Below are 22,988 nucleotides of genomic sequence, written 5' to 3'. Positions count from 1 at the left end.
TTATCTATGAATTCAATTTGATTTAAATAATTTATTGGATCAAAAATTTTAATGATATATCATATCCAATCCAATCAAATCTTCTATTAAGTTGGATCTGTATTTAGCATCATGGTCCGGTCAAGAAACCGAATTGAATGGGGCCCGATTCGACCCGTCCCGCTTGCACCTCTGGCCTTGATCTGGATTCGGGAGCGGCAGTGCCGTGGTTTCCGTCTCAAAAGCGTCACCGACCAGGGACCCCTTGGCGACCCGACCCAGCATACGAGGAGGGAACGGAAATAAATCTTCTTCTTCTCTCGATTAAAAAGAACAGGAAAAAAAAAAAAAAAATCAGCGGCGATGATTAGCATCCTTGCTCAGGTTCGTGCCATCTACGTGGTATTCTTTTTTTATTTATTTTGTTTTCCCCTTTCTTTCTTTCTTGGTGATGAAAATATCCGTCCCTTTTTTCTCCTCAAGTCGGAAAAAAAAAAAAAAAGAAGAAGCCAAGTATCAGTTGTTGATTTGATGTTTGGAATCAAACTTTCTTCTATAATTTGATAAATATAGCCGTCTAATTGGAGCGCCGAACTCAATTACTAAAGGAAGTGATTCCGCTGCAATATTCCTTGTAATTTTCTATGATTTTTTCGACTGCGCTGATGTTGATTTTAGGAGCGTCTTCTTGGCGCCGCCTTGGGGAGTGTTTTCGTGGGAGCCTTCGTTTTCGAGCAGCGCAGGAGCATATACAGATCCCTTTCTGATAATGCATCCGTTCGATATGAGGTAGGTTTGACTTCGTTTGATTTGATTTGGTTCTCCTTAATTTCTCTCATGACTTCAGTTATCTAATTCCTTCCTCCATATCTTCATTTCGTGTTTTTTTTTTTTTTTTTTGAATTTTGTCTGGATGCTATTTCCAAGTATGAAATATTTTCTTCCCCTCAACTCTTATCTTGAGAGCGAATGAAGGAACTCAAATTTTTGAAGTGACATGGTGTATGACCATTATTATCTCTTCATAAATTTTTTGATAAGTAGTCCAGGGTATTGAATGGAGAGAGCGTAAATACCTTAGTCTGGAGATTTTTGCTGATTTTGTTGATTCGTTTGAGGTTGGGAACACGCCAGTGGCTTATTCTACCATGCACAACAAACCCTAACCGGACCAGTCGTGCACTGATGCTTCCTAGGGGTCCTTACATGAATGAGAGTTAAATCATCTCCAGTTTTGTTGTCAAAATAGTGCTCACATCCAAAGTAGCAATATCCTGCTTTTAAATCTTCAATTTATCACAGCAGAATGTAGGTTTCCATTCAAGTAATTTGGAATACCTGACATAACGGATCAAAGCAAGCCATTTGCTTTATTTTTTTGGGGGCAAAAACTTCATTTGATGATCATATGATGAACAGGTAATGATTCTTGAACATACTTGAAACTCTATTTTCTGGCATTTATGATATTGTAGGTAACGAAGAACCTGAGTGGCTCATCTACCTGGATGTCCCATGATTCAAAATGACTACAGGGCACAACTAAGTTGGCTATGCCTTGTGAACATTAAAGTCATTCTTATGTATTTGCACGCAAATCTCAATGCATTGTGCCCCCCTATTTGCAATAAAACACATAATACATGGGGAACAAGTTAATAAAATGAACACGGTGCATCAATAATTGGAGCAATCAGCACACTATAGGCATTTATGATATGATTCCCTGGTGAAAACTGTTATCAGCAAGACCTAACTCTTCTGATGCTCATCTAATTAGTGTTTGGTTCATCCTAGGCCCTCAAGCTCCTGTCCATCACTCCAAAAGTTTGAGGCCTCAACCATAGGCTCTGTAAAATATTTTGCATGGATTGGGGACAAAATTATTATCAAATTAGTAACGGGCTTTTGATTGTAGGGATTTCCTCCTTGGATTTGATATTTGCTACCACTGATCATTCCATTTTGGTCTCAAATAAGATGTCATTCCTGAGAAGCCGCTTGACACCAAGGCCATCATCCATAATGTTTGCAAAGTTTATCATTTGCCTTCATCGTGGCCTTATCAACCATCACAAAGCGAAGATCTTCTTAGGAGGAGATAGCACCCTAGAGGTTCAATGAAATTGTTATCTGCAACATCCAATGTATTATCCATGATGCTTAATCCATCCCTAACTTTTAAATAAATACTTGCGCATCTTAACTGGACAAGCAAACATCTGGAAACAAGTTTATGCCCTTAAAATGATAATTAACTAATTGTTATCCACACTATGATTTTCTAAAATTGTCTGGAAACAAGCTTATAGATTTTAAATTGCCAACATGTATGTTTAATTGGGTGCAGTCTGGATCCCACCATAGATTTTGGATTGTTAAGAGAGTGATTCAAACAAAGTGGAAATGCGATCCATAGTAGATCCAAAGCAAACACTGAGGACTCATACAAAGTATGTGATTGAAGAAAAAAAATGGTTTGGAGGAATGTAGCAGATAAAGGTTTAATTATTAGCAGGAGCAAGTTGCAAGACAAGTACTGATGCATATCTACATAGCTTTGCTCTTAAAAAATGACTTTTACAAGTTTTCTATGCTGTCATTTCTAAGGAAAAAAATGTTATCTATGCTGTTTGATTAATTATTAGTAGTTGTTAGGAGTTGGTTTGTGGTGTACTGATGAAGGCATCCCATGTGGATGCATATCATGGGTAGATTCTAGCTGATGTGATATGCGTGCTCTTGCGAATGGCAGTGATATGGTTGTAAGCACAGTAGGGCTACATAATTTTAAGGTCAATCACTGAATTGGCATATGATTAATTGGATGGCCATTTTGCAAACCGTTGGATATGAACAAGGTAGGGTTTAAATTAGATTCATATTTGAAATAAACACACACACACACAGATATATATATATATATATATATATAATATATATATATATATATATATATTAACAAATCAATTACTATAATTTCCTTTAAGTGGAGCTTATGGGGGTGTTCTTTGAATGAATATTTAGCATTTACCAGAATCTATAGTCTCGTAATGTTCTTGATGAGAGGTCTCACTCACCTAGGCATACCTTCGTGTTTAGATTTTATAATATTATGATAATAAAATGGAATCTAATGTCTTGCAGCTTCAAGAACGCATATTTCGGAAGAAATCTTCAGATTTAGCACACTTGTGGAACAAAGCTGTGGATGAGACTTTGGGGCCAGTGGTTGCATATCTTAGCTCACGCCGGTGGTAGCAGACTCATACGTGTGCTTCGCAAATTGATGATGCAAAACATCTGTCTGTATGTCATTTCTATGCTTCGACGATTCTACAATATATATCTATGCTAACATTAAACTAGACTCATTTGGGTGAGTTTTCATCCATTATGGCTGATTCGTTTTATCAGCTACTTTTCAGTTGGATTTTCACATCATGCCAGTGTTTAGGCCTGTTTACGGAGCCTTTTTCATTTAGCTAGACTGACAAAATTTCATACTTAAAAACATGGTGTTGCAATGGTTCGCTTTTGTTGAACTGAGAAGGCACTGTTCAAATGGTTGCTTTTGGAATATCAAAAATGTTTTCTTACTAATTCCAGTGACTGTTCAGGCTATATTAAATTTTGCACTTGTCCTGGTTCCCTGCAGCTTTTATCTTTCCATTCACCTCAACTTGAACAAAGTTATCAATTTTAGAGGATTTTACTTCACCATGGGTTCATGTCCAAAGTCAAGACCTTTGCATTTGTTCTCTTCCAAGTTCATTTATTGCAGTTCACATCTAATTTTCTTTTTCTTTTTCTAATCCTTCTGCACTCGTACTTCTTGCAATATTTCTCTTTTCCAATGCGATAGAATTTTTAATACAAACTAGTTACAAAAATCTGCCAGTCTCTATTTTAATCAATATTTTCATTTTCTGCTTCAAATTTTGACAGAATAGGGAGTGATGGAAAACTCATGAATCTTTCTAGCCACATCCATAAATTCGGATGCACGCCTTTTTACACTACTAAGCATAAATAAAAGACAATGAATTTCTTGTTACAAAAATAAAATTTTCTAGGGAATACTAACCCTAAACCCTGAAATGCAAACCCTAAACTCTCGCTTCAAAACGCTAAATCCTGAACTAGAAACCCAAAATATAACACCCTAACCCCGAAACCAAAATCCTAAGCCCTAGATTTCAAACCCTAAGGGACCTAAACCCTGAACCCTACTTTTCAAACCCTAAAGCCTATTCTAAAACTTGAAACCCTAAATCAAAACCCTGAACGTCGAAAGGCAATCCTAATCCTTGATTAGCAAACCTTAAACCCTTAATTGCAAATGGTTTAGGGTTCGGGGCAAAGGGGGAAAAAAATGAAAAGAAAAAAAAAAATCTGCCTTGGTAAGATATGAACATGTAATGATCCTTCCAGATCTTTAATTGGTGTCTTTATTCAATTATGCATGGTTGAACTAACAAATGCTTTAAACAAAACAATATTGTAACTAAACACAATCAAGTAGAAATCCATGCTCGGTATAAGACCCCACGGAGTGTAAAGACATCAATATACCATATTGCCGGGGACCTTTGAGAACTTGGAGGACATTTGGTTCATTATAGTACTATGCATATTTGAACATGCTTTATAGTTAATATCAATTGATTATCTCAACTAAGAAGGCATGGGTGTCTTTGGGCGTTGCTCGGCTTTGCTTGGGACAAGTTAAGCTTGGGACCGGCTACCCACGAGGATCTCTCACCCGCAAACTTGCAGACGACGAAGCACGGTCACTCGGTTCAGATTACTTGAAGATGTGCACTCTTATCACAGAATTATCGAATTTGTGGTGTGATACCATCTCATCCAATCTCAAGAGAGTTAAAATTGGCAAAACCATGGAAATTAGAAGCACCGGTAATTGCTGCAACTCCTCAAAATAATTAGGGAAACTAAATATGAAACAACAACAACAACAACAAATACAGGTAGCATATCAACCTCAATCCATCGATCTCATCTGATAAAAGTGAGCACCTGATAGGTGAAAAATGGTAGAATACCGTAAAGCAGTGGACGGTCGTCATCCAAAGATTCTATTGGCTTCTTAGTTGCATTCTCTAGCAAGCTAACTTAATTGTAACAATCCCGGGCTTTACAACTTTTTGCCCGTAATGCAGTTTCTCTGTGTTTCTCACCCATGAACGTCCCCCTGTTTGCGGCCTAATCCGCCAGTTGACCGACCTCTCTACGGGTGCGATTGAAAACAAATCACAAGTTTCGTGACGCCGGGATCCACAGACTGGAGCTTCACCGTTGGGAGTTTAACAAGCATCTCCTCCTGTTCCTGGTCTTAATTCACATGGAGCTTCCCATGGGGATCTCCTCCTGTTCCTAGTCTTAATTCACATGGAGCTTCCCATGGGGATTGCTGCAGTCCACAGTCAAGAACGCAGCAAGCATTCCCTCTAGTCCCTGGCCTTCGTGGAACCATTTTCCTAGGCCAAGACTTTGCCTCTAAACCTCTGCACGGTATTGTTATCCTTTATCTGCATCTCTGGTAAAAGATGGATCAGCCCAGCTACGGACTACTTGTCAAAAACTCCCCAAAAACTTGACCGACGACAACTTTAGTGCTACATTCCATCGAAACCAGCAAGTCAATCCAATGAAACGAACATGCACGTATGTGGTAAAACTTCCGCTCCCAAATTATCGCAAATGGTAAAAGCAAAGAATGCCACAGCAGCACAAAGCTTGATAGTCGCACAGCAGGCAATAAGCAGAAATCATTGATTATTTGTACCCTCGTATAGCAAGCAATAAGCGGAAATCATTGATTATTTGTCCCCTCGTATAAGATCCCTGATAAAAGCAAAAGCACATCACCCCAAAACAACATTGCACCAACTCCATGCACTTAGATGGAACACACCAATTTTCTCCATTACCATAACAAAGGATAAGGTTAGAAAAACAATAATAAAGTTTCCGATGTTATCCAAGCCTTTGGATGGCAAACAACAGCTGTCATCAAATTACAAATCTACTACCGAAAACTAAATGGCTGTCGCAAAAAGAACCATACGAGATGACTACAGCCTCCTCCCTCTTCTTCCACCCTTTCTGCGGGTGCTATCAGTCGGGATTGGTGTCACATCCTCTGCCAAACATCCACAAATAATGCAATGTTAGATGTAAATTTGATCTTTAACAAGATTTATGCTTTTAACTCTAAAAATAAAAAATAATCAAACCAGCATAATTGTGTAGAGATTTATCAGATATACTAACCATAATTTGTTGGGAAAAAGGAAAAGGAATCATGGTTTCTTAACAATAATCCTGGAACGCATGTTTCTTTTCGAAGACAAAACATCCGCCTTACATTATGGATGATAAGTTTTCTATAATCAAAATTAATGGCAACACAACACAGTTTTGAAGCAGGCAAGTCACTGTTCATTTGTTATAAATGACATGACCTATTTCAGCATGAAACAAAATCTCATCTCTTTTGGCTGGACGAAGACTTGACCATCGGGACCTACGATTTGCTGGGTGACTGCCACTCTAAAATTGAGGGCCAATACACTTTCTGAGTGAGGAGGTTGGCATCTTAGTTTTAACAGCAGATTTGGGAGTGAGATCAGAAACCAGACCAAGACGATGCATGTCGCATTCCAGAAATAATAACAATTTGTCATAAAAACACATGATAGACACATGAAAATTAAACAGGGTCCAAAGAGAGAACCTCAGTCATTTCTAGCATTAAAACATATGTTCGCTCCTATATCCCAAACATTTTGGCACTAATTAACACACACATCCCAAATCAGACATATTTAGCAATTTAAAAATGAAAAATCTAATATTGCTTAAGTCATTGCTCATACAATTGGGAAGTGTTTTTTTATACTAGTAGACATAGATTCGCTTGGAAGATGGTAAAAATGTTCCTCAGGGAAATGTCGAGCTAGCCAAAAACTGAAGGTTTGGCGTCTACAAATGACAAAAAATTATTTGCTAAAGTTTAACATAACACAATGAAGCACTTCAAAGGGAACAGAAGGTTACCAATACGACCAATTTTCATTCCAGATCGAGCAAGAGCTCTAAGTGCAGATTGAGCACCAGGGCCAGGTGTCTTGGTCTTGTTTCCACCAGTTGCACGGAGTTTTATATGTAGAGCAGTTATACCAAGCTCCTAAAATGATTCAGAGTAAAATATAATGATTAACATAATTAAGAAAACTAATATTGAAAAATACAACACGAGACATCTCCAAGGCTTCCACTAAAATGAACATCTGTGGGTTTTACTCACATGCTGACTGTCAGGCATTTATCCTAGTTAAATTACTTTAGTAGTAAACACCAATTCCATTGTTAAAGATGTGAATGAATTGTGTCTCCAAGAAACATAAACCCATGTTTAACTGAGTAAAAACTAAAAAAATCTAAGATAGATTGGCTCCAAAGACAAATTTTAAACTAGTTTGCGAACCAGGTCAGGATCCATGTAATCAAATTAAATCCAAGATAAGCCGTTTAGTCCAGAAGTAGGATATCGGCTTGATCAAAATAAATTTGGTTACATTGGTTAAGTCATATCTAGACCCGGATTCTCCCAGATTCATTTAGTCAATGTCCAAGACATGGACTCAGCCTTTTTAAAAAAATGTCTAAGACATGGATCTCTTTACTGACAAAACAAGCAAATTGAAGACCACGTACGACCCATACCTATGAATAATAACTGAGAGGACTGATCAGATAATTCTAGAAAACTTTAAAAATTATTTTTCGGACACAATATTACATATTAATATTTCTGCTTATTGCTTGTTCAGTATCTTTGACAAATAAAATGAAGCTCAGTGTGCAGACCTTGCATCGCTGTGCAACATCTTGTGCAGCAAGCATAGCTGCATATGGAGATGATTCATCACGATCAGCTTTGACCTTCATACCACCTGCATGATTGAATAGTTAGATTCAAAAACCTTTTAAATTCTCCTCAACAATGACTGTTACAGTACAACTCTACAATATGAAATCCTAGTATCAGAATGCAAACAGAAACCCTTTTTAGAGGAAGTCAACTATGAGAATACAACTCCCACTTATCTAATGCACAATTCCATGATGAAATGTGCTGCATGTCATAATCTAATATAATTAATCGATTAATTAAATGACTTATTATACAACATTATTTCATACCAGTAATGCGGACCATTGTTTCTCTTCCGGATAAATCAGTGACATGCTGCAATCACAAAATAAACTTAGCGTGGGAGAAGCTGAGAACTTATAGTTTGAAAGAGAGACACACAATACTTACTATGAAAGTATCATTAAAAGAAGCAAAAATATGGGCAACACCAAAAACATGCTCCCCCTCTCGTACGGTAGGTCCCAGTGTCACATTCTCCTCTTTGGGCTCCCTGGTCTTTCTTCTCGACTGTGTCAAGGCATGTCCCAAAATAGTCAAAATGCGATAGCATAACGTATACAAGAAAAATCAAACTTTTCAAGGACAATCGGCTCAACATCAAATAAACAACCTTCTAAGATTTCTGAGAACCAAAACAACATCGTCCTTAATTTTGTTTGCCATATCAGACAAGAAGGGAAAAAAAAAAAAGAAAACGCATGCACGTGCAAGCAAAGCAAGATCAAAATTCAATATCGATATCTACAATCTATTCATAATATGAATAGATGCTATTGATATCAGACAAGTGTCAACAAACGCTATCATGGCATGGCAGCAAGTATAGGTTGTTTGACCTAGCTAATTTCCATATTCCACAGAAATAGCGTATGTGGGGACATAAGGAATCCAGAGGAAAATTGGTGTTTTTAACACCCATATGATCGTAATTTTTCCTTATGATTGAATCCATCAGGAGACAGACGGATCATAATGTTATGATGTTCCATCACTAGATTATATTATTGTTACAAAATTCAGTATTCGAGTGCAAGAGATGTTCCCGTAGATTTTTTTCTTGTTTTTTTAAAAAAAAAGCATCTCAATTTGTAAATAAAATTGTAGCGATCCTCACTCACCTCCTGTAGAGGTATACAGCCAAAATGGTTTTTTTTTTTTTTTTCCTCGTCCAATTCTTATGAACGGTTTGATGGTTTGTTTTCTTTTGATAGGGTTTTAAACGCTGTCTGCTGAAGAAAGTAGGATTCGATTTTGTAATTTGCGGTTTTTCTAGAGCAGATGATCTTTATGAATCAGCTTGCCGAGAAGCACTTTCAGATCTGCGACGATTTGATTCCCAAAACTAGATGATAATACCAGATTCCATGGGGAAACAGAACACCACAAAAAAAAAAAAAAAAAAAAAAGACATACATATATATATATAAAACTCCAAATATCTCATTTTAGTATTCGCTCGGACATTTAAAGATAGAGAGAGAAAGAAATACGAAACAAACAATTTTGCGTGCTGAAGATGATTACCATGGTGGTCGCAGAGTCGATGCTTCTGCCCTTCCCGGCCGGCTCGCTGAAGAAATGTTGCCGGATAAGGAGGCGCGCACTTCTTAAGGTTAGGTTTGGAAATATGGACAGGAGGAGTGATCGATGTGACCGTTCGATCGCTAGCGGATGGACGGTGATACCCTTTCTCAGATCCATGTTTCACATCACGTGCACCGCACGTGCTTCCTCTCAAAACCCTAATAATAAGGCGGCCGCCACTTCTGGCGCATTGGCTGCTCGCAACGACTCGGAGGGGAGGGGCGGGGAGAGAAGCGTCGGGCGGGTTGCAACGATGGTAATGGTCTTCCCATTTCTCTTTTTCTTGCTCTTGGTTTCTGAGTGTTCGATCGAGCTCTTAACTCATGAGAATGAAGGATCTTTGTTTTCCCAGTGGAATCTCTTTCTTTGTGGTCGAACTTGCTTGTATTCCAGGGTCTACCAGCCGCTTGGAACTTTTATGTTCGATCTCTGGTTTCGGTTGTGGACACCTCCCTTATGAGGGATTTCATGAAAGACTGGGCCCAGGATGGAACGCTCCGAATTATTTTTCTTTCCTTTCTTCCCCCTTGAACTCTTAGCTTACATGATCCTTCTTCGAGTGACATCATGGAATGAGGCCTGGGCTTTTGAAATTTATTATTACATTCGGTGATGTGTACAAGGTGGTAAAATATTATCATAGAGATCGAGCGGCAGGGGCAGCACAACTATCTGAACGTAGTCCAGCATTCAGATTTGTAGTTTTATCACTTAGTTGGTTCCACTGAACATTGCGAAGGGGCATGACCTCAAGTACATGAGTTTTCTTTTTTTTTTTTTTTAGGCTAACCATTTTTTTTAATTATTACTGATAGTTTGTTATGAATGTGCTCGAGTCATTTGGGAGATCAAGAAAGACTATTCAAGCAGCTAATTGCCGTAACATTAAGAGAAATATGAACGAGTGTTTTCGTTGTATGTTAAGCAATTACATATTTCTTTTATTTTTTTTAAATGCTGGTTGTGCACTTCCTTTGGCATGAATGTTTAAGTTTGTTATGCCTCTCACTCTTCTCTTATTATGTATGAATGCCTAGAGATACATAGCCATATGCATCGTTGTGTTTCGAGAATCAAGCAGTCATAAGTCATAACAATAATTTGTTAAATGATGAAGCTTAGTCTATGCCGATGATGCTTGATTTTGGAGATAACTTTGATATGATTAATTGTATGCTTGACCTCATGTGGTGATGGTCAAGTATACTGTGCCTCTCTCCACATCAATCTGGCAGTTTTGTAATATAAAATTTGATTGCAATTCATTATTGAGAAAATTGTTGCTTATATTGATCTGTCCTGTGCCTTCTAAGTTAAGCGTCCAGTCAAAAGAGCTGCTTTGCATCATCTTCAATGAAATTGATATGAAGTGCCTAGATACATTGAGTTAACTTAGTACTTGTTTTTTTCTTTTGTATCATATTTTTCTTTGCAACACATTCAAATGACAGTTAGACTCTGAATGCAAGTCAGTATAGGTATAATTTGTAACTAAATTTTATTTGCTAAGACTGTCGAAGCTGAAGTAGGAGAACAATGAAATACTAAAGAATCAGAAGAATTTATCATGAGCAACCAATCTTGCTGATGTTTCTTTCCTGAAAAGGAAACAAAGGAGAAAACTTGTTTCTGCTAGATGATAACTAAATTTCTGTGCAGAAGCTGTATATGGAGGGCAGTAGTCTTTAGGTGGATTTGTGTTTGCTTAAAAAGAAGCTTTGCCAGGAGCTCTTAATGCTGAATTATATATTATTCGTGTGCCATGCTTGTCCTTAGTTCAATGTCATCATTTATATGGCACTAATTTGTTGTCTCATTCAATTAATTAATACATTGTTGTGTTGTAACTCTACTTTTAATATGGTGCTAAATATGTTTGATTCTAAAGTTCTTTTTTTTTTTTTTGATTGGATTTAGACTTTCGGAGGACACCATTTATCTGGGTGGGGAAAATTCGTTTTTTTTTTTTATTGGATTTAGACTTTCAGAGGACGCCATTTATCTGGGTGGGGAAAATTTTTAGCCCTTCCTGAATGTGCCAAAGTAATGATGCACATGATTTTTGGGTTGTTTGGAGTTTGGTATTGGTATTTTCAAATAGAATTGAAAACAATGTCTCTTCTGCTGTCGAAAAAAAGATGACACGAACCTTGCCTTCCAGGTGAACGTTCCAAAAACAAAGAAGACTTATTGCAAGAATAAGGCATGCCGTAAGCATACTCTTCACAAGGTTACCCAGTATAAAAAAGGCAAGGATAGTCTGTCTGCTCAAGGAAAGCGTCGTTACGACCGCAAACAGTCAGGTTATGGTGGTCAGACAAAGCCTGTTTTCCACAAGAAGGTATCCCATATTGTGTATAAATTTTGCTAATTCTGCAATTTCTTTGGGTATCGGCCCCTGCTATCAGGAATGGAGTACCTGGCTGCCATCCTATTCCATTTCATTTTATCTGATATAGTGAGCAATTCATGGTTTGCATTGTTGATATAGGCACTGATTAGCGATCTCAAACATTCTTGAACCATGCATTTTGACTTATGTTTGTAGTTTTAGATACCACGCATTATGTGTCTTTTTATTTATTTTCCCTACTCATGGACCCAATCAAGAATTTTTATTTATTCATGGTGAATTTTCCGTTTCAGGCAAAAACAACCAAGAAAATTGTGTTGAAGCTGCAGTGCCAGAGTTGCAAGCATTATTCACAGCACCCTATAAAGGTCTTTTCCATAATTTTCGTTTTCCTTTTGATCTGTGGCCTTTGTGCTGTTTCTTATTCTGGGGGTTTGTCCTGCAGAGATGCAAGCATTTTGAAATTGGTGGAGATAAGAAGGGCAAGGGAACGTCTCTCTTCTAGTGGGCTTCTATCGTTTCGGGGCGTCACTTGGTTATCTGTGTGTTCTAGGGAAATGCTGATCTAAACCCATTAAATCGGCACTATATTTTTGTTAAGGACTTTTTGGTGTTTCTTAAGTTTACTTGGTTGTCATGTTCTAGCCTATAATGATTCAGGTAGTGTGCTAAAACCAGTTCAATGCTGATCTAAACCCTTTAAATCATCCCTTTGTTTTGCTATGGATTTTTCAGTGTTTTTCCTGGTGGTCATCGTGGATCCTCTCCCGATTCAGGTACTATGGTAAAACTAGTACTTGATGTTAGAGGATGCTATTTTTACAGTGATCCAGCTTAAACTTTGGACATTTGTTAATCATGCCGGCTGCCTAGGTGTCAATTGATTAGGCCAAACATTACAAAATCAGTTAATTGTTTAGACATCCTCGCTCTGACTGTTTCCGGGTACTGGAAGTCGTTTGAGGAGAAATGGCAGATATTCTGCTATTAAACCACCGTGCCTTTTAGGCTCGGGGCCGTGCGGTAGTTGGCATAAAGACAACCAATCATTGGGATAGAGCCAGTTCAAATGCTACACCCCGACCTCTGGTTTAAACTAGGAACAATCAAAGGTCGGTCGGTCGGTCGCGGTGGCGGAAGAAGCTCAGGACTGTAGAAGGCATTCGCTGCTACATGCGCAACAACCATTGGCGTGCAACCACGATCCAGCATTTCTGCCTGCTTGCTATCAAACAGGCTTCTGCAGAGGAAATAACCTGAATTGGGCGGGGGTTGCTGATACCACAAAGTTTGGTACCGTCGTGGCATTTGGCGACTTTGCTGTAGATTACAGCATGAACCCTCGCGAACATTTCGAAATAAACATTTACAGTTCTCTCTTTCGTATTATGTTCATGAAATAGATCTGCTCTGCTCTTGGGTATTCTTCTTGAGCAACGACTTTTGCAAAATAAAGCCAGAAGCTATGATCCTGGATCTTAAACTTAAAGAACATCTTCCCATCTCTTTTAAGGGATAATAGAAGGGAAGGAAATAGGTGACAGGCAAGTTGAAGACAGATGGAAGAAAAAGGGAAAACAAAGGTGCAGAAAACCAAGACAGGCCACCAAAAAAAAAAAAAAAGAGGAAACAAAGTGATATAAGCCACATCCCTCCTGCCTATGGTAGCTATGGCATCCATTGAACGCCGAACAAAGACAGGCCTTGGGCTAACCAATTACAACATGTGACATTTTTTACTAGCTTGCGGCACAAACCAGCTTGCAAATTAACAAGACAGCATATATAGCAAAACGTAGGTACACAAGAATAAAGATCGATACATTTCAACATTTGTTCATTTTATAAACCTTCCGTATGAAGAAATATTTGTTGTCTGCTCACACTTCTTAGCAACATCTAATGTAACAAATGTCACCAGTACTGCAGCTTTGTCGAGCTATATTACAGCGGTTACTCAAGACAATCTGCCAATCTGACCTGCTATATCCAAACTTTCCAGATGACAAACTTCTGAATCAGACAATATAATGCGGTAATCTTCTGATAAACATTCTGAAAAAGATATCCAAGAAAAAAAAAAAAAAGTGTATTTTGACACATGTTTCTAAGTGAATCTAGGAAGGAGGTCCTTACTGTTATATCAGCTGCCATACTCGCATTCAACTCACCGCTTCATGCAGCTACAGTTCTGAATTCAAGCTGAAAGAGTGACATATCTGCCTTAGTTAAATGTCCTATTTGCGATTCAGTGTAATATTCATCTTCTGTAACTCAAAAACATTTGTGGAAGAGGATGCCTTGTTATCAATATTAGCACAGTGTAAAATGAACAACAGAGATCCTCGTGGTTGAAGACTTGTAACTGTGTATCCTGACGATCTAAAGTTAGTACCAGAGATCACTGGTTGGTACATGACATGAATTCACTCTGAAATTTGATGATATATTCAGAATGACTTTGCCTAAGGATGAAAAATCAATGAAGGTTATATGAAGTATCACTTATAAACTACACAATCCACTGTTAAATTGAAGCATAATTCTTTTGGATGGGGGTAAAGCTAGTTGGTTTTGTGAAAAATTATTTAATAGACAAAATCATTCTCCGCAAGTCAGGTATTCTATAATATGTTAGTAATCTCATAACATGAATGTGATCGCTACTCTTGTCCTCAAATACTTGCCTATGTTTGCAACACCTACATGTTTTACTAATACCGATCCATTAGCATGGAAAGCTTAAATCATATAAGCCCATCACAGAACACTTCTCTTGTGATTACTGTTAGAGATCAGCTGTTCTATCTCATATTATAACATGCTGAAATCAGTTCTATTTTGCAACTTCATGAATAGCATACATGAAAATATTAATTCCAAGGCAGCCAGATATCATCAACTTACTACATGATTAACAAATATCTAAGCAAACCAGAAGCATCAACATATCTTAGAAAATAAGAGAACAAGAAACTGATTTTAACACAGATCCACAATCCCTTCTTCAATTCCCTTTGCTGTAATAAAATAAAGATAATTATGTCACACATTCTGGCTGCATAGATCAAGCTCAACATATATTAAAGACTAAACATGCTATTTATCTACAATTAGTATTGATCTTCAACAATTAAGATAAAAGCAACTTCACAGGAGTCAATGTACTCTTCAACTTCTGTGGTGTCATACAAGTTTCTATCATTGAAAGGTTCTTCTTGATTCAAAGTTCAGTTCTCTTCCCGATCATCACATGCTGGTATTGGCATTTAAGGACAACCAAAAAAACATTGTGATAAAATCATTTAGATTTTAAATACTTCATTGAAATTTAAAAAGATAGAAGTAACTATTCAAATAGCTTGAAGAACGATCATAAACTGACTGCTAGAGAACTTCACTACAAGCATGGAATGAAATTAATGATCCTAAATGAGTAAAGCAGAATTCATTCTATGATTCAATAAGATAGAAGCTCATATCCTACCAATGCAAAATAAAAGATGGGCCATCTTAAGTTAGAAAAGACAATGTCAGTCATGATTCACATCTGAAATGTTTAAAATCTTATAATCAAATTTTCTTCAAGTTTTCTTATGCACAAAATGGTCGCAACAGACTGCACAGGAAGGGCTATGATGCCAGACATGCACAGCAAGATATTAATTTCATCCATACTGTCAAATTGGGACATCTTAAATGAGTTAAAACACATATTTCAACCGTAACATAGATTTTTTGGATACCTTCAAATGATCTAGGTGGATCAGTTTGACTGTTGTGGGTTACTTGGACCACTTTGCACAAGTTTGAATCAGATTCAGAAGTAGGACATGAGACATCCAGCCCTTGATGGCACACTGGAACTTTCACAAGCTATTGCTTCCTCATATTGCATCCATTTTCAGTGTTCTAGGTGTCAAAATGATGGGCTCGACAAGCAGTATGACAAGCTAAAATAGGTCTCATCTACTTGAATGTCAATTTCCACTTAAATTGAGCACCCCTGCAACTTTGAAATGCCCAACCAAACCAAACTTTATAAGGGAAAGGTTGATGCATCTCTTCATGCTTAACTGAGATAAGTATCACACTCATAGTTACATGAACCTTAATGGAACCTAACCCCAAAAAAAAAAAAGGGCACCTGCAAAAAGGGTTCACAGATAGCTTGATTCAGTGGGATAAGGCAAAGAATTTACCGTCATTTATATGTAGTAAAAAAAAAGTGATTTAAGAAATCTGACACATAAATGGACATTGGTGAGCTTAACTAAGAAGCCCAGCTAGGCTCATGAATAAGCTCAAGCTTGATGTGAACATAAACAAACCAAGCTTGTAGAAGATTGTGGAGCTTGTTGCCAACCTTGAGCTTTGTTGTGGCCAATCCCCAGTTCCATCTGTCGCCGGTGAAGAGCTACCTGCAAAAGAAAGTCCACTGACCGAAATTGTGTTCGGCGGAGACCCTCCGATGCTTTAGTGGAGAGTAGTCGAACATGAAGTTGAATGTAAAGTGTGGCAGAGTATCAGCCCAGAAGTGTCTTACCATTGCCTGTTCCCTTACCTCCCCTTTATAGACGACTCGGGTGTGATCGTCGAGTACGTGATCCTGCTTTTTATGGCACTAAGGGATAGTTAACCTTGATTATCGGATCATAATCATGGAGTTAGTTGGTAGTTTATATCCACTAACGATCGTAGTATGTAGTTATTACCCACAATTATAGTATCATGATTATAGATTTGGCAGTTGGTCATTAGGCAGTCGACCATAAAGATGCTGCTTCGACTATGACGGTCAATCGGCCATGATGATCAGTCAGCAGTCGGCCATGTCCTATAATGCCAATAGCATGTCGGATGATAAATCCTTTACAGTCAAGCCGGTAAGTCTTCTGGCGATCCTGATCCAAGATGTATTGCTGATGTGGAGTCGGGAGGCTGATCTTGAATCGGGGGGAGCAGATCCGCTTGTCCCAACATGTCCTATGGCAAGCACCATGGATGACCTGTTGACCAGTAGGAGTACGGATCCATCTTCCTGATTTGGATTACAGCACGTAGAAGAATCCGGATCTACAACTTGTCTGATATTTTGAGCGAGCACTGTTGCCCGCCGTGGGCAACGGAATACTAAAAGATCCATTTGAGCACTGTTATTGCCCACTAGAGAGTAGCATTTACCTTTGTCATTAATATAGAGAGAGACAATCTTATCCTTTGCTCATGAATTGTAGCATTTAATATGATTTGATATGTGAGAAAGAGGATGATGGCAGGTGTTGATGCTCATAAAACTGAGGATCGAGGATAGCTCAGACTTCGATGAAGGGTCGGTTATTGCCATTGTACAGTGGTGATCTGTGGGCAGTGACAGTTACAAGATGTTGGAGACCGAAGATGAGTTGGTGAGATCCAACAATGGGTCGTCAAGGACTCAATACTACGTCGGCGACAGGGTGTTGACGGATAATGAAGAGGGTTGACACCAACGATGGGTTGGCAGAAATCCACAATGGATCAGTCAGAATTGATCAACTGTCGATATGCGGCAATCTGGGGGCGGTGACTGTTGTTCCAACAAGCCGAAGATGGGTTGATTGAAAGCGATGATAGTTCGGAGTTCATAGAAGTGGCCACTAAAACTCCACATGAAGCTTCCAAGTTGAGGTCTTTGGCAAGGATAGTTTTATCTCCAACAGTGGCATTTATGGAGTGGACGTGGCCTTCATTTAATTGAGGAGAGAGGGAGAATATGGAATGAGTCGACATTGGAGAATAGGAAGGGTTATACCACCACATAGCCCCCCACTTCCGAGCCCGAGCTGTTTTCTTCGATTCGGGCAAAGGAAGTAGTCAAATTGCGATTGTCAAGTTTCGACCTTCTTTGTAGTTGTCGGACTGTAATGAAATCTCTTTATTATTGTCGGATTTCAATGGACCCTTTTTGTAGTCGGATTTCAGCTGATTTTCTTCGTAGTGAGAAAATTTTTTCTAAATGTTGTCTCTTTGAATGTGATCATCATCCATCATAGATAACTGTTGAATATTTTCTGACCGACCGAAGTCGAGTTGGCATATTCTTTCGATCGACCATAGTCGAGTCGGCATATTGTTCAATCCGACCGTAGCCGAGTCGGCATATTGTTCCATCCGATCGTAACCAAGTCGGCATATAAAGTCGTCCGACATGAGTCAGTATGTACAGACGACCAACCGAAGTCGGCATATAAAGTTGTCCAATCCAGTCGGCATGTAGAGTCGATCGATCGAAGTCGGCATGTAGAGTCGTCCGATTCGAGTCGGCATGTAGAGTCGATCAACTGAAGTCGAAATGTAGAGACGATCGATCAGAGTCGGCAGGTAGAGTCGCCTGATCCGAGTCGGTATGTAGAGTCGATCGATCGAAGTCGGCATGTAGAGACGACCGACTGGAGTCGGCAGGTAGAATCATCCGATCGGAGTCCGATCAGTATGTAGATTAGCTAATGGGTTGCCGGTCAAACATCATGTTTGTTGATAGCTGTAGATAGCCGAATTATCTTGAACCGAAGCTCGTATTTATCGTCGAGTTATCTTAAGTCGGAGCTTATTTATCGTCGAATCGTATAGTCGTCGGATGAGCTGTTGACTCATCATTTCTTTTTGGGAATGTGGATTCCTTAGTCAATCGAATAAAAACCAACTAACTAATCTTACTGAAGATATCCGTAGATTGTCGGCATTCTATGTTCGAGAAACAATCGTTCCATCGTAGAGAAACATTATCGTACATTGTTTCGTTGAATTGAAATGTTGTCATAAATTGTTCCATTGTAAGGGAACATAGTCGTCATTTGAAGAAGTTTTTTGAATCATAGATCATGATCGATTCATCGTTCGGAAGAGCTTTATGACTCGTAGATCAAGATCGATCAATTCGTCATTTAGAGAAGTTTTTCGAATCGTAGATCACGATTGATTCGTCATTTGGAGGAGCTTTCCGAATGGTAGCTTATGATCGATTCATCATTCAGAGAAGCTTTCCGAAATATAGACCACGATTTATTCATCATTTGAAGAAGCTTTCTACCTCTCGAAGTCTCGTTGCTTAGTCATTTCGTAGCTTTTCATTTGACGGTCTAGCTTCTGGAGCTTCTGCCCGTAGTTGTTTATGCACTGAAAACTCTATCAGAGAGAGCACTCAGAAGTAAAACCTTAGATAAGGGAAAAAAAGAACGTCGTCGTTTTTCCTTAGCAACTTTGTAGGGAAAAATAGGCGATAATCGACGCGTTGATAGTGATGGGCTGAGTGGTGTGGCCCATCCTGCTGATGAGACTATCATCAAAATTGCACCACCATCGATTGTTGGTTGTATTTGCTGTTGCTGGAGCTATGGATTGCCACTGTCAGCATCTTTACCTGCTGTATTAAGACAGCAAATTGTTGAGCATCCGCAATGATGACCGGACGTGAGAAACTAGGCTCTACCAATGAAGGAGGAAGATCTTTCTGATGGGAAGGTTGCCAGATGGAGCCAATGAAGATGTTCTGGACTCTCATTTTTACCATCATGATTGAATTTTCTCCCCCTACCTGGTGCGCTAATCTATTGCGGTCAATCTCCGATTGCACCCGTCACTGGTGAAGAACTATTCTACATAAAAAGTTCATTAATCAGAGTTATGTCCGATGAAGATCCTTCGATGCTTAAGTTAGTGGGAGTAGTCGAACAGGAAGTTGAATATAAAGCGTGGCATAGTATCAACCCGAAATATCTTACCATTGCTTGCTCCCTTACCCCCCCTTTATAGACGACTCGGGTGTAACCGTCGAGCACGTGATCCATTTTTTATGGCACTAAGGGGTAGTTAACCTTGATTATCGGGCCATAATCATGGAGTTAGTGGACAGTTTATGTCCACTAATGATCGTGATATGTAGTTATTACCCACGATTGTAGTATCATGATTGTAGATTAGGTAGTCTGCTATTAGACAGTCAGCCATGAAGATCCTGCTTCGGCTATGACGGTCAGTCGGCCATGATGATCAGTCGGCAGTCGGCCATGTTCTATGATGCCGATAGCATGTCGGGTGATAAATCCTTTACAGTCGAGCCAATAAGTCTTCTGACGATCCTGGTCCAATATCTATTGTTGATGCAGAGTCGGGAGGCTGATCTTGAATCGGAGATAGCAAATCCGCTTGTCTCAACACGTCCTGTGGCAAGCACCATGGATGACCCATGGACCAGCAGGAGTACGGATCCATCTTCTTGATTTGGATTACAACACATGGAAGAATTCGGATCTACAACTTGTCTGATATTTTGAGCGAGCACTGTTGCCCACTGTTGACAACGAAATACTAAAAGATCCACTTGAGCACTGTTATTGCCCACTAGAGAATAGTATTTACCTTTGTCGTTAATATAGAGAGAGACAATCCTGTCCTTTGCTCATGAATTGCAGCATTTAATATGATTTGACATGTGAGAAAGAGGATGATGGCAGGTATTGATGCTCATAAAACTGAGGACCAAGGATAGCTCAGACTCCGATGAAGGGTCGGTCATTGCCATTGTTCAACGATGATCTGTAGGCAGCAATAGTTACAAGATGTTGGAGACCGAAGATAAGTCAGTGAGGTGCGACAATGGATCGGCAATGACTCAATACTACATCGGCGACAGGGTGTTGACGGACAATGAAGAGGGTCGACACCAATGGTGGGTTGGCAGACATCGACAATGGATCGATCGAAATTGATCAACTGCGACATGCGGCAATCTGGAGGTGGCGACTGTTGTTCCAGCAAGTCGAAGATGGGTCGGTTAAAACCGATGATAGTACGGAGTTTATAGACGCGGTCACTAAAACTCCACGTGAAGCTTCCAAGTTGAGGTCTTTGGCAAGGTTAATTTTACCCCCAACAGTGGCATTTATGGAGTGGACGTGGCCTTCATTTAATTGAGGAGAGAGGGAGAACGTGGAATGAGTCGGCATTGGAGAATAGGAAAGGTTATACCACCACAAGCTTGATTCAAGTTGATCAAACCAAACTCAACATTCCTAGTACCTGGCTGAGTTGGTATGCACATGTACCACAGGTAATGGTTCAATATTAAAGCAGTATGAAGTCTCAGGGCCATATGCCTTAATGGATGGTGTGGTGAATATATGATGGCTGCAAAATATGAAAGTTTGTAAAACTTGGCATTGTTCAAGTTTTCCCTTTGCTCTTTTTAAATGAAAAGCAAGACCCAAGTTGCCTGTTTTTGGGTTCACTTCAGGGTGTACACAAGTATGGATCATCAATTTGACCAGTCCGGAGGAAGTACAGTTGCAAGTTGAGCATGGAGGAGGCAGAATAAAGCATTTAGCATGGCACTACGAAGTTCACCCAGCATGAATGTTTCTATGCTGGTTTTTTATTTTATTACAAGTTCTTAATGAGAGCGAGAAACAATCCAAAACTTTTGGCCTAAAAGTTTCGATTTAAAACTTTCTTATATAGTTAAAGGAGGGAAACCCACTCATAAATTAGTCTGGTACTTATGAAGTATTTTATAAGATTAATTTTTTTTCTATTTCTTAAATAATTGAACACATTTGGAAGTTTGATTGTTTGATTCCATGAAACTTTTTATTAAAAAAAAAAAAAAAAAGAGTAGCATTCTGTAAACTCAACATATCTAGAAAAGGTAGGGCACCATATCTGGCTTCGCATGCCCAACTGACCACGTGCTATCATTGAACAAAACCAAGGTCGATCAAGTTTAACCTAACCTTGAAGTGATGCACTCCACAAACACTTTTATTCCATTTCCTCTTCTACTTCTCTTGTGTCATGGCCTTCTTTTCTCAAATCTCAACCTCCGAATCCCCCCCGCCTTCGTGAGGCTGTCAAATATCTGTCCTAATTTTGCTGGAGTGTCTTGAAAAGGACGTGTTAGTCACATGAGATAGTTTTGTTATAGGATGCATGCTATACATAATGTTAAAAACCTTTTTATTAAGTTGGACTAGCGTGATCCCTCCAAAGAGATTTTCCATAGCTTAACTTGACACGTGTTTTTTTTTTTTTTTAATGTAACTTTTTGTACCAATATTTAATACTCTTCTCATCATCTGTTTTGATTTGTTGAACCTTCAAGAATATAGCGCATATTCCCATACAGGATGCAAAACACAAGGAATCACGGATCTATCGAACAACTTACGATTAGAGTGGTGACCAAAGGTTTCAAACACAACAAAGGATTAAATATTTTGATACACACCATACTATACTCAGATATCACTAGTTATTTCGTGATAATTCTATCTTAATCTACGGTTTCAAATACAATACTAGAATTGCAAGCTATCTACTAATTTGGATGACATGATACGGCTTAAAGTGAAAACACAAAGATGTGCTTTTTTTTTTCTTCTTCTTATTAAAAGGTAAAAAAAAAAAAAAAAAAAGCAAAGAAAACACTCATTAAATCGTCCTAATTTTCAGGGAAGTTCCTAATCTGCATGTACCATCTGATAAAGTGACAGAATTTGCGACCCATGGCTCCAACTAGATGTGTGTCCGGCAAAATTGGTAACCCTTAGAATTTTTCTGTGTCACTATATTATGAGAACAAGAAGTCCCCCAGGGAAAAAAAATATAAAACCCTAAAATCTGGGGGAAAAAAAAACATCCATAAGAAAATTCGAAAGAGCGATAAATATATTTTACAACATTATGTAGCGGCAGAAGAGGTAGGAGGGTTACCTGCACGGCAGCAGCAGCAGCAGCAGCAGGTGAGGATGACGAAGAGGTCGGCGGCGAAGGCGAGGAGCTTAGTAAGAAGCTGGGAAGCGGAGCGACCGGGGCCCTCCTCTTGGGCTTGGGATTTGGAGTCGGCGAGGAGGAGGGGTTGGTCGGAGGCGGAGGAGGTGCGTTGTTTGCTCCGCTTGATGCGGTCCAGGTTCCATTCCAGCTTGCAGAGGTATGCCTGCTTGAACGAGTCACGGATCTTTAGGGTCGGCCACAGATGCATCTCCTAAGTTCTAGGTGGAGAGGGGAAGAGGAGAGTACAAGGGAACCGTAGAGAAACGGGGCTCCGGATCTTATAATTCCATTGATTTC

The 22,988-nt window shown here is 39.0% G+C and overlaps 4 protein-coding genes across 8 annotated transcripts; 2 read left to right on the top strand and 2 right to left on the bottom strand.

Moving 5' to 3' along the window:
* The first annotated feature begins 200 nt into the window (after positions 1-200).
* On the top strand, positions 201-3,582 carry LOC105054518 (uncharacterized). The gene is made up of 3 exons (XM_010936047.4): positions 201-363; positions 658-768; positions 3,127-3,582. Exons 1-3 carry the CDS (start codon positions 343-345, stop codon positions 3,238-3,240), a joined length of 246 nt encoding a protein of 81 aa, XP_010934349.1. The 5' UTR covers positions 201-342; the 3' UTR covers positions 3,241-3,582.
* A 2,320-nt stretch (positions 3,583-5,902) lies between these two features.
* On the bottom strand, positions 5,903-9,661 carry LOC105054517 (small ribosomal subunit protein uS11z). Its single transcript, XM_010936046.3, has 6 exons — positions 9,470-9,661; positions 8,333-8,452; positions 8,212-8,257; positions 7,876-7,961; positions 7,063-7,192; positions 5,903-6,145 (listed from the first exon to the last, which is right to left on the bottom strand). The coding sequence occupies exons 1-6, from the start codon at positions 9,644-9,646 to the stop codon at positions 6,078-6,080; spliced, it is 627 nt and encodes a 208-aa protein (XP_010934348.2). The 5' UTR covers positions 9,647-9,661; the 3' UTR covers positions 5,903-6,077.
* Positions 9,645-12,387, top strand: LOC105054516 (large ribosomal subunit protein eL42). The gene is made up of 5 exons (XM_073245377.1): positions 9,645-9,785; positions 11,510-11,572; positions 11,691-11,870; positions 12,176-12,250; positions 12,328-12,387. The coding sequence occupies exons 1-5, from the start codon at positions 9,645-9,647 to the stop codon at positions 12,385-12,387; spliced, it is 519 nt and encodes a 172-aa protein (XP_073101478.1).
* A 1,295-nt stretch (positions 12,388-13,682) lies between these two features.
* On the bottom strand, positions 13,683-22,988 carry LOC105054515 (uncharacterized). Of its 5 annotated transcripts, none has more exons than XR_012135495.1 (3): positions 22,632-22,981; positions 14,019-14,084; positions 13,683-13,892 (listed from the first exon to the last, which is right to left on the bottom strand). XR_012135495.1 is itself a non-coding variant. In XM_073246062.1 (2 exons), the coding sequence occupies exons 1-2, from the start codon at positions 22,897-22,899 to the stop codon at positions 14,865-14,867; spliced, it is 306 nt and encodes a 101-aa protein (XP_073102163.1). In that variant the 5' UTR covers positions 22,900-22,988; the 3' UTR covers positions 14,776-14,864. The 5 variants fall into 5 exon arrangements, 2 of the variants coding, with proteins under 2 accessions (XP_073102163.1, XP_010934345.1); XR_012135496.1 differs by having other exon boundaries at positions 13,683-13,876; XR_003802171.2 differs by having other exon boundaries at positions 13,683-13,895; positions 22,632-22,980.

Source organism: Elaeis guineensis, chromosome 11 (genome assembly GCF_000442705.2).
Source record: "Elaeis guineensis isolate ETL-2024a chromosome 11, EG11, whole genome shotgun sequence".
NCBI lineage: Eukaryota > Viridiplantae > Streptophyta > Magnoliopsida > Arecales > Arecaceae > Elaeis > Elaeis guineensis.
The sequence above is the reverse complement of the archived record's forward strand: the minus strand, read 5'-3'. Positions and strand labels throughout refer to the sequence as shown.

Excerpts from the sequence above, each read along its gene's own strand:
- LOC105054518 (XM_010936047.4), top strand. The coding sequence starts at position 343 with ATGATTAGCATCCTTGCTCAG. Across the intron at positions 364-657 it reads TGATTAGCATCCTTGCTCAG|GAGCGTCTTCTTGGCGCCGC; the intron begins GTTCGTGCCATC and ends TGTTGATTTTAG. Across the intron at positions 769-3,126 it reads ATGCATCCGTTCGATATGAG|CTTCAAGAACGCATATTTCG; the intron begins GTAGGTTTGACT and ends AATGTCTTGCAG.
- LOC105054516 (XM_073245377.1), top strand. The coding sequence starts at position 9,645 with ATGTTTCACATCACGTGCACCGCACGTGCTTCCTCTCAAAACCCTAAT. Across the intron at positions 11,573-11,690 it reads CCCTTCCTGAATGTGCCAAA|GTGAACGTTCCAAAAACAAA; the intron begins GTAATGATGCAC and ends CTTGCCTTCCAG. Across the intron at positions 12,251-12,327 it reads ATTCACAGCACCCTATAAAG|AGATGCAAGCATTTTGAAAT; the intron begins GTCTTTTCCATA and ends TTTGTCCTGCAG.
- LOC105054517 (XM_010936046.3), bottom strand. The coding sequence starts at position 9,646 with ATGGATCTGAGAAAGGGTATCACCGTCCATCCGCTAGCGATCGAACGG. Across the intron at positions 8,453-9,469 it reads TCGACTCTGCGACCACCATG|TCGAGAAGAAAGACCAGGGA; the intron begins GTAATCATCTTC and ends GCCTTGACACAG. Across the intron at positions 7,962-8,211 it reads AACAATGGTCCGCATTACTG|GTGGTATGAAGGTCAAAGCT; the intron begins GTATGAAATAAT and ends TCAATCATGCAG.
- LOC105054515 (XM_073246062.1), bottom strand. The coding sequence starts at position 22,899 with ATGCATCTGTGGCCGACCCTAAAGATCCGTGACTCGTTCAAGCAGGCA. Across the intron at positions 14,903-22,631 it reads CTGCTGCTGCTGCCGTGCAG|CAAAGGGAATTGAAGAAGGG; the intron begins GTAACCCTCCTA and ends ATTTTATTACAG.